Source organism: Aethalodelphis obliquidens, unplaced genomic scaffold (assembly GCF_003676395.1).
Source record: "Aethalodelphis obliquidens isolate GAN/ISIS:26980383/991018 unplaced genomic scaffold, ASM367639v1 scaffold6, whole genome shotgun sequence".
NCBI classification, from domain to species: Eukaryota; Metazoa; Chordata; class Mammalia; order Artiodactyla; family Delphinidae; genus Aethalodelphis; species Aethalodelphis obliquidens.
Window position 1 is genome coordinate 6,913,001 of NW_020837950.1, and position 11,367 is coordinate 6,924,367.

The 11,367-nt window shown below is 32.9% G+C and overlaps 1 protein-coding gene across 1 annotated transcript in view; it reads left to right on the plus strand.

Moving 5' to 3' along the window:
• The first annotated feature begins 552 nt into the window (after positions 1-552).
• The window catches only part of GABRG1 (gamma-aminobutyric acid type A receptor subunit gamma1), an 80,616-nt gene continuing 69,801 nt past the window's right edge, over positions 553-11,367 (plus strand). The window contains exon 1 of the mRNA XM_027103046.1: positions 553-792. Within this exon, the coding sequence (XP_026958847.1) occupies positions 689-792 (104 nt within the window). The 5' untranslated portion in view covers positions 553-688. The remainder of the gene's footprint in view (positions 793-11,367) is intronic.

The following is an 11,367-nucleotide window of genomic DNA, read 5'->3' on the forward strand; positions in this document are numbered from 1 at the left end:
CGTGATTACCAGGAATGCACCCAGCCCGCTCATTCATTCATTCAGTTATATATTTCAACATCTCCCGAGGACATATTTGTGCTGGGCATCGTGCCAGGTGCTGGGTCTGCAAAGAGGAATGAGCCGCTCCCTCCCCCCCCAACAAAATTAACAACAATAATTAACAAAAATTAGCAGAATCTTCGCGAGCCTTGGGAAAACCAATTAGGCACGGCAAACTCCCCAAGGATCCCTCTTGGAAGACAGATTCAGAATCCAAACACGGGAGAGGAAACAGATCCCCGAAATATAGTCAGGCAGGAGGGAAGGCTAGAGGGAAGAGGGAAGCCGTCTTTCCCTAGCGAGGGAAATCTGTCAGGGCCACTCAACTGCTTCTCTGAGGCTGCCAGGGAGAAGAGGTTTGTTTTTCTTTCAGAAAGACGGAGCCCTTTTCCCTACTGGGCTCGATTTCTAGTAGGGGAAGCGCCGCCTTTTGGGGCCGTTGATTGGCCCAACTTCTTTTCAGATAATTTATGCCAGCATCCTCTCGGTCTGATTGGCTCCCTTGCTCAATTCCGCTGGGAGTCGCATCCTACCTGGTTGGGAGGTGTACTGCCTTCCCACACTCTCCCTTCTGTACTCACCAGGCTGCAGCTAAGGTGGGAGGAAAAGTCCTGGCTTGGAGAACTGAGCGGAAAAAGCGATTCCAATGGGTTCTTGGAAAACTCTTCTCTTCTACCCTTTTCTTCTGTGGAGTCAAAGGAAAGGGTTGAGGTTGATGTTCCTGTTACTGACCCTGCATCTGGGAAACTGGTGAGTAAATTCAAGGACTCAAAACTATTCTTTGGTATCTACCCACTTCCCCATCATTTCTCCTTTTTTTAAAAAAAAAAATCATTCTAGGTTAAATAATTTGCATTTCCCTGGGCACATGTGCAACATTTTACCATCAGTTTATTTTTTGATTAGATCTCTTTTTCTGATAGAATGAAATTAGCCTATGTGTGAAGCATGGAGATTAACTCAGTTGAAGCAGAGTAGAAACTAGTAAAGATTCAGTTACTGGAAGTGGGGAGGGGAGTAGAAATGTTTTCGCTACTACATTTAGTCAATGAATGCCACTGATGAACTTTCTGGATGATTCTGCATTTTAAAGACAAAGTTATTTTAGAAACTTGTTACAGAGCATGGCATGTATGATGCTTTTTTATACAGTAATATTGCCTTTTCCCTTACCTTTTTGCTATTCTAAAAAAAAAAATCAAAGTTTTACATTAAGAAAGATCATAAATATGGCTAAAAATCCATCAGGGCTGAAGCTATGTTACATTTAAGTTAGAAATAACCATGTATATTTTACTGAGCCAGCTTTGAATCATTTTTTTTAACTTGGCTGTGTACAAGTAAATAAATATTGTAAGGTGATGTGATTGTCCTGTGTGTGTGTGTGTGTGTGTCTGTGTGTGTGTGTGTGTGTGTGTGACAGAGAGGAAGAGAGAGAGGGAGTGCTTAGAACTCAAAAGTAAAATGCAATCACTATAGAGATGGAAAAATGCCTTTTTAAGTACTTGCATCACTGCTAAAATTTATTATTATGATGATTATTTTTAGCATATAGCTAGAGTGGATTTTTACCATTACTAACAGATAGAACAACTGTATTTTCTCTCCAGAAATAGAGAATAAAGTATGCTAAGTAATGTTAGACTTGCCAGAATATGTTTGACACTCAATGATTTTTAAATATTACAGTTTTAGTTTATTTACCCTTTTCCCTTAGAAACATAAATGTTCTGCATGAGCACAAACATACTACTTGATTAATTATTTCTTATATTTAAGTGCCTTGTAATGGTTTATTTCTTTTAATATATTATAAAATTATGGAAGATATTTTGGTAGGCCATGTATTAGTGCTCTCATGCATCTTCATAATATCGCAAATGAATCTGTGTTCTCATAAGTAAAAACAGAATAACCCAGTGATTTTCTGAAATAACAACCTGTAAGCTGATTTATCACTGTAAGTGCAAGTTTCTCTTGCAACCTAATAGAAAAGCTGCTTACTAAAGGGCATACTGTCTACTTAAAGAGATGTTTGGTTTTAAATAATACATTTTCTTCTTGAGGATATTTACATTATGAGAATCATGATGGGTTTCAGACTCTCTTCAAGCTGCTCAGAATTAACAAGTTGTGTGGTATAGTGGACAGAGATGGGCTCTGGAAGTCTGGAGACATGATTCTATGTGTCAAGGGTCCTTAACCACTCTGAACACAGTTCCTTCATCTAGGAAATGAAGGGCAGTAGTAGATCATTTATGATTTCTTCAAGTTTTTGTATTCAATATTTCTAAGATTTGAACTGAAACATAAAATAACTCAATAGCTGCATCACTGGCTTTTTGTAGCAGTTTTCAAGAGGGAAATTCTAATTGGGAATGCTGTGTACTTTTGTTTTGGTCATATATATGAGTGAGAGAGAGAGAGAGAGATGCGTTATGCAGCTAAAATAAATAAATCGTTTTATCGTAGTACTATAGAGAATATGGATTATTCTGGCCAGTGAAAATATACATATTAAAAAATAAAGCTGTATGTTGCTGTTGTAATTAACTCTTAGGGTCTCAGTTATGAGAGTGTATGTCTTCACTTTTCAAAGTAGCTACAGTTGTGATGAACTTTTTATCCTTTTAATATTTAGTTGAAGATAATTGATGTCAACATGTATAAACCATTTACATTCATAATTTCTTCTTCCTTTCTTCTTCTTTTGAGGGACCTTTCTAAAACTAATCACAGATGGTTCTATTTGTAAGAATTCTGATGTCTGATGCCAGTTTCTAAATTAAATTTTCAAAGTCACCTATTTTGGGATTTACCGAATTGGAGGCTATTATTTTTTGTATCTAATCAAAGACAGTAGCTTGTTTACTCATTATTTTTCATCAAGAGCATAAAGGAGAGGCACTTCATTGATTTTTACATTGCTGAACTATGAAAACCAATCCTGTTGTTGTAATTAAAAGCTGTAGTCATGGTTCCTATGTTTCATTCTTTGTGAGGCTCTATGGCATCTTGGCAAGTTGGTTAAAATCTCTCAAGCTTGAGTTGACTTATTTGTAATGTTGAAAAAAATATAATTATAATCAGACTTTTGAAAAGAATTGAAAAAGTGCTTTGAGATTTTACATAATCTAAAATGTAATTTATGGTAAGCTTTGACTAAGAAGTTATACTTTGAGAGAGCTAAAGAGAGATTGTTTTAGAGATTGTTTCTAAAAACAATCTCATGAGTCGATAATCATACAATTTAGCAGTCAGTTGCCCAAATGACAATATTCAAGTATAATTACCTTATAAAATATATTATTTTAAAATAATTTCAGTAATATATTTTGTGGAGATGGTAAAGCATGATTTTTCTTTAGGCATACAGAGCTTTGGCTTCATTTTCTAATAAAATGTAGATGCAAATGAGTACAAAATGACTAATGATGCTCCATGATAATTAAATATTCAAAGAAGAACTGAGGGACAAAATGATTTTGAAGTTAAAATGTAAATGCTATAATTGATAAATCCCCTGTGTATAGAGTCTTTTTGGTATACTCGTCTTCCTTTTTATCCTATTATATACTATGAGTCACATTTTTGGCTTATCAACAAAAGGAAATGTTTGATTTTTTCATCTTAAAAATGAAAAAGACAAATCTAGTATTTTATATTTATATATTTATATAAAGGTGATTAAAATTTGTCTAAGTAAATAATAATGAAGGTGGGGTCCCAAAGAAGAGGAGACAGGCAGGGCGAAAAACTGAAAAAAAGGGCTCTTGAGATATTGTCAAAATATGATGAAATGACTGCCACAGGCCTCAGGAGAATAATTCACATATATGCATGCTACCAACTGAGAATCCTAGACTCGACCATTAGATGTAAATTCTAGTTTCAGCCTCAGCACTTCCCACTAGGCTGAAATCAGGCAAATCTTTGAGGCAGAGACTCCTCGTTTGTGAAAAGTAGAACTGGCATCTACCTTTCCAGCTTGTTTCAAGACCAAGAGAGAAAATTTTTGCAAAGTACATGACAGTTAAAGTTTTAACTGAAAAGTCATAACAACAGATATTCTTGGAATCTCAGTAATTCTAGAATTTTTTATTCTAGTTAAATTTAAGTGCAGTAAACTCCTTGAATTGTTTGTGCATTATTAAATATCTTTTGGATTATGGGAGAGATCATTCAACGAATATTTATTGAATACCTGCTATGTGCTCTACACAGTGCAACTTGCTGCGTTTACAGTGGTGAATAAACTAGACATGAGAACTAACCATATGGATAGTGCTTGTGTCTAGTGTTCTACATGAGTACTACCATTATACACACTGCTGAGGCTGAGGTTTATGGTATTAATCAAAGGAAAACATCTTGTAGTCAAAATAAGGAAATATACCTTCACAACTCCAAAGATAAACAGGAGTCTAAATTTTTAAGGTTAGAGGGTACTGATAGAAAAGATCACAGTCAGGGAAAGAGAATTAGAACATCATGAGATTACTCATCTATAATACCAGAAAACCATGGAGGAAATGTCTCCAAAATTCTAAAGATAAATGTTCAACCTGGAAGGTTATACTTAGCCGAACTACCAATCAAAAATGAAGGGAAAATAAAGCCCAGATACTGTTATTCTCCCCATTTCACAGATGGAAAAACCAGGGCACAGCAATTTTTACAAACTCACTAAAGATCATCTTGCCGATAATGCTGAATCCAAGACTCAGATCCCATGTGCTCTATGCCCAGAGCCTGCATTTTTAATCACCTTTCCTCCAAGATTACAAATGCCATATAAATCAAAGTAATTAACATAACTGTGGATGAGGGGGTTGGAAAGTAAGGGAGGGAGGGATAAAAGGAAGAAAGGAAAGGAAATGAAAAAAGGAAAGGAAAGGAAAGGAAAGGTGAAAGGAAGAGAGGAGAGGAGAGGAGAGAAGAGGAGAGACAGTAAAATTGACACAAGCTCAGTAAGTTACAGTCTGCTGTGTATTTATCACATAATCTAGAATATTATGTGTAGTGCTGGATTAATTATTTTAGGAAAAACTTACACGAACTGGAGTTCTTGATCTAGAAAAAACACCACTGGATGGAGAGTTAAAAGCAAGAATTTTGAATTCAGGTAAATTTTGTTGAGGAATCATATATTCTTAAGGATGCTAGAGAAAATCATTGTTGAATTTATTATGTATAGATGTTACAGACAAACCATAAACAAGTAGTGAAAGCTATGTGAAGCCAGATTTTCATCAGTACAAAAGCACTCTAACAAAATAATGGATGTCTTGTCACTAAACTTCAAGCAGAAGCTTGTTAGAGTTCTTGTACTCTGTGAGAGCCAGATGAAATTTATGTTTTTTTCTACTTTTAAATATCTCAGAATCTAATTCTATCTGTACTAAAATGGTTTAACCAACTGAAGCCCCATGTTTCAGGAAATAGTCTTAGCTATTAATTCATTCAATAAACAGTTATTAAGCTTTAGCATTCATTCAACAAATATTTACTCAGTGCCTACCATGTATTAAGCAGGGAACTGGAGACACAGTGGAAAGCAAGACATAATCTTTGCGCTAGTAGTGTTTGTATAGTGTATATAGGACATATATGTGATAGTATACGTGCTGGACAAAGAAGGCAGAGCCCCTGACCCCAGTGAACTTAAACTCTAGTAGTTAATGTTGAGATGGTCTATCAATATAAACAAGTAAAGACAATAAAATGCTATAACAGCTACTTGCAATTCTAGATGAGCTATAGTGGGGACACTAAGGAGATTGGCATCAATTGTAACTCTGGGAAAAGACTGAATGCTCTTAGCTGTCATAGGCATAAGTTCAGGTCAGTGTTAGTGAAAAATATACATAGGAAGATAACACTAATATTCTGTGGCCAGAGGTATGGTCTCATGCTTTGGTGGGCCTTTTGAAAACTATATTCCTAAGAGATCCTTTACTTTGGTCATCTAACATATGACATTAAGATAGCAACGTCCTATTGAAACCTATATAACTTAGTTTAGTAGTAAATTTTTGAACTGTAGGCATTCTCTCCTTACAAATACAATTCATTTAGAGATTTAACATTTCTCCCTATTTTTAGACAAATATCCGTTTCAATATAGGCAGGTCATTTACCTCTCAGTCGGCCTAGATGTGTACCACTATTAGAATAATTTTCCAACACATGCAGTAGAGTGTTTTCAGCAGGGATTACTTTTCTACTAAATAGCCACATTGAGTAGAACAATGTAGCCCTATTGGTTGGATTAAATTTAAGTTTTAATCAGACATCTGTGTTCTACAATTTGTTACTCTGTGCAGGTGTCTTATGAGTGTATATTTCTTTCTGTCATTTCCTTAGTACAATTCTTTCTGAAAAACCTGCAAATTATCATAACTGGAGTTGACTAGAAAGAGTGTTTTGTTGTTTCTGTTCTACTCATTTGTATTCTCTCCCTTTTGAAGTGAAAGTTCTGAGAGGATACTTATGTCAATGAAACTATTTTACCTCTCATTTTATGGTCCCAAGACTTAGGGAGAAGGTATATCTTTTTGCATTCAAAAGAACGACTCCCATTTCTTTCTTCCATTTAATTTTAAGATCTTTTCATATCGTTTATAATTTAATAAGCCTCAATATTATGCCTTAATTTTGCAAAAATTTTAGCAGCCTGATAGAATTTATCTGATGCATAAGTGCATCAAAGGCTTAGAGAATGTGAATGTCATGAAGTGTTATATGTTTCTAAGTCTAATTTATGTTCCATTATGTTGTATGAATATAAAGTGGAACAATGGAAAATTTGGTGTTCAGTTTAATATACTTTCAATCCAGCGGTAATTTTTTAATGGAATGTGAAGAAAATTATGGTTTCTTTCCCTTCCTCCAAAAAATATTCACATGGAACCATTCTCAAAAGAACATTTATAATCTCTGTGTATTCATCATCCCCCTAAAGACTATTCTTTGGAAGCACGATTCCCAATTTTCTAAACTCTGTTTTAACAAAATAGCATTGGCCTGCCAAACAAAGCAAATAAAAAAATCCCAAAACTGGAAAAATATATTGTTTTATTATTAGTACTAGTTGTTATCTTAAGGATCAATCACTAAACTATGAGCAAAGATGTTACAAAAAATAATCTGCTATATTTTACATTTTTCTGTTTTTGTTTTCTTTCTAAAAATATGTCACTATACTAATTTTTAAAAATCGATTCTGATATCAATCTGTCGCTTTTCTCATTAACTAATATAACCCTACACTCCTGTATCTTATCTAACCAGATCAAACTATGTTCTACTAGATTTAGGAATTGGCCATACCCCTTTTGAAACTAACAGTGAAGCTCTCTGTGCCCAAAGTAATCTCTATTGCCTTTAATTTCCTAACATTAGTGTAATTTTAAAGATGCTATGTATTCTACCTTACCAAGGAAACTACATAAAAATCACAGTGGATGAAGATGTCATGTTTTATTTTTTCTCTGAGACTAATATTCCACATCTCAAATTGTAGAATCATTAATATATAATCCAATTTCTGTTCTATTCTGTGGACATAAAATATTTTAAATTTTTTACCACAAATAGTTTAGACCTTATTTTTCTTTACTTGTTTCCTTAAACAAACAATTTAAGCAATCTCTAAGTGATATAAATATATGTTGTTGAAATATATGGGAAAACCAAAAATTTTTTCCCTAATGTCATAATCGTTTTGATCATATAATGTGAATAATAATGGAATAACACTTAGTCCATTCTACTCCTCAAAATTACTTGGCAATTTGGAGCCTATACTTCCAGGTTTTTCCATAAGTTTAAACAAATATGTGTATACACATTTGTATGTACATTTTTTATACAAATGAAATCTAACAGTTGTTTTTGTCACACAGCTAGTATCAAAGATATTTTTGTAGGTTTGTACACATACTTAGTTGTACCTCCTTTTTAATGATAATATGGTATTCTATATTAAGGAAGTATCATAATTTGTTAAATTATTCCATTACAGATTCTCTTTTTTGTTGTTTATTATGAATATTGTTACTGTGTGTATATATATATATATATATATATATATATACACATATGTACATGCTTTTAGTTTCAATATTTCATCAATGTTGCCAAATTACTCAATTTATTCTATTAGAGCAATTTATTCTATTAATGGTTATAAAAATGCCATTTATCTATATTATCAATGGTACTGAATGTAATGAATCTTTTAATATTTTGCCAATGTGATGGCTAAAATTTGTCACATTTTAAAGTTATTCTCCCTTGCTACCAGTAAATGTTAGCACAGTTTGTTATTTTTATTAGTCTTTTTTTCCCTCTGAAATTTCTGTATACCAGTTATGTTGTAAATATCTTTGTCTCAATCTATCCTTTGTCTCCAGTCTTTGTCTAAACTGTCTTATGTCCTCCATGAGTTATTTTTCCTTTTTTTTTTGTCATTTTTTTTTTTCCTTTCCTGGTTTGGTTACATGTTGCATAGAAAGACCTCCTCATCTCAAAAGTTAAAAAACATTTTCAATATTTTCTTTAATAGTTTTATACTTTATTATATTTTGATCTCTAATATATCTGCAATTTATTGTCTAAGTAGTAATCTAATTTATTTTTTCTAAATGGCTTGATAAACCTTTCAATCCAAGTTACTGAATAATTCATCCTTTCATTTCTAAACTGACTAGTCACGTTTATTGTATACTGAATTTCTAGACACTTGGGATCTGAATTTGAAGGTTTGATTTTGTTTTCACTGATTTCTTTATGTGTTATCACAATATGGTTTTGATTACAGTAACTTTATTTTGTTTTCTTTTTATTCTGGCAAATTTCATCTAACAATCTATTTTTCAATAATTTCTTGTAATTCTTATATTGATTCTTCTACTTAATTACAGTATAATGATTTTAATCTGTTATATAGGAACTGTGGATTTTAATTAAAACTTTATTAAATTTATAAACTAATTTGAGAATTATGTATTAATAATATTGTTTTATAGCCAAAATATTTATTTGCCTTTATTTTGTTCTATTCTTATATTCTTCAATTGGTGTTTTAGTTTCTTCACATAAGACAGATCTTCCCTGCTATATTTTTTGTAATTGTTTTATAGATTGTATTATCATTGTGAAAGAAATCAGTTTTTTTTTAAGTTTATGATGGATGAATACTAGAATCAGAAAGCTACTGCTACTATGTTTTAAAATTTATATTAGGTTAACTACAATCAATTCTCTGATTAAGACCAATAATTACAGTTTTCAGTTGTTTATTTTCTTTATTCACTGTAATTTTACTTGTAAACAGCAAGATGATTTCTAATATTCGGTCCATTTATTCATTTACTTAGTGAATTTTTTTTTAATTTTATACCTACTATATGTCAGGCTAAGTGCCAATGGTATCACATTGAAAACCTTAACCCTGGCTTTCAAGGAGCTTACAGAGGGTCATAAATAAATAAAGTAAATAGCTAATTAAGATGCAGTGTGATCAATTTTATGGTAAAGTTAAGCACTGGACAAACTGGAACACACTTATTTAATGTTCTAGGCATGCTTCCCTTCCCCCTCCTCAAATTTTCAAAGCATTCCTCTCTGTGCCTCAAGTGATGGGTCCCAAATTCTTTTGTGTTAAGAGGATAATCACAGAATTGAGTGGACTATCACTTCACCTCTCTAAAACTCTGAAAGTTCAAATCTGTAACTCTATTATCTATCATCTTTTACTTATTTCGCTTCCCTACCAACTTTTATGAGCAATAAAAATGATTCAGCATTACTACCCTAAAAAGAGCTTTGTACAAAAGAATTAAGCAGGTAGAATATAAAGGCAAAAAGAAAATAAGAATTAAAGTTTTTAAATTTTATTTTCTTTGACTTTCAGATCTAAATTCAGTGCCTATACATACTCTTTAAAAGTTAGCTCCTGTAGGCTTTGACATTAAAATATAGTCTACTCAGAAACATTAGAAGAGGTATGTTTCTTCCCTGGAACTTGTCACTTGACTTATAGAAATGTATCTGATGTTCATAAACAAACACTAATTTGTCATGAGCAACAGATCACAGGTGAGGACTTGTTTGGAACTTCATCTGCACTTTTTAAAAAAAATAACCCATTTTATTTATCCATTCCACTACTGATGCATATTTGGATCTTTTTTCTGAATTGATGGTACATCCACTAATGCTTCTCTGAATATTGTGGAACAAGCATTTTGGTGAACATACTATGCATCTGTGTTGAGTATGTACCTGGGAGTGTAATTATTGGGTCATAGAGTGTGTGCACATCCATCTTTAGGAGATAACACCAAGGAGTTTTCTAAGTGGTTTTAACAGTTTGCCCTCACAGCCCTGTACAAGAGTTCCAGTTGTTCCACAACCTCATCAACACTTGGTGTTGTCAAGGTTTTTTATTTTAACCATTGTTGTTTATGTATAGTGGTATCTCATGTTTTTAATTTACAGTTTCCTCATGAGTAATGATGTGGAGTGTCTGTTCATGTACTCATTCCCATTTGGTTATCTTTGTTTGTGAAATGCCTAATCAAATCTCTACCCATTTTTTTTTTCCTGATGGATCATCCATCTTTTTCTAAATAATTTATGGGAGTTTGTTACAATCTTAGAGATGAGTCTTTTTTTTTTAAGTTTTGCTATATGATTTAATATTATTTATTGCCTTGTCCTAAACAGCTTGAAATTCAATTTTGTAATCATAGCCTCAGTATCGTATTTTTTTTACATCTTTATTGGAGTATAATTGCTTTACAATGTTGTGTTAGTTTCTACTGTATAACAAAGTAAATCAGCTATACATATACATATATCCCCATATCGCCTCCCTCTTGCGTCTCCCTTCCATGCTCCCTATCCCACCCCTCTATGTGGTCACAAAGCACCGAGCTGATCTCCCTGTGCTATATAGCTGCTTCCCACTAGCTATCTATTTTACATTTGGTAGTGTATATATGTCCATGCCACTCTCTCACTTTGTCTCAGCTTACCCTTCCCCCTCCCAGTGTTCTCAAGTCATTCTCTACATTTGCATCTTTATTCCCATCTTGCCCCTAGTTTCTTCAGAACCATTTTTTTTTTTTTAGGTTCCATATACATGTGTTAGCATACGGTATTTGTTTTTCTCTTTCTGACTTACTTCACTGTGTATGACAGACTCTAGGTCCATCCACCTCACTACAAATAACTCAATTTCATTCCTTTTTATGGCTGAGTAATATTCCATTTTATATATATATATATATATATATATATATATATATATATATG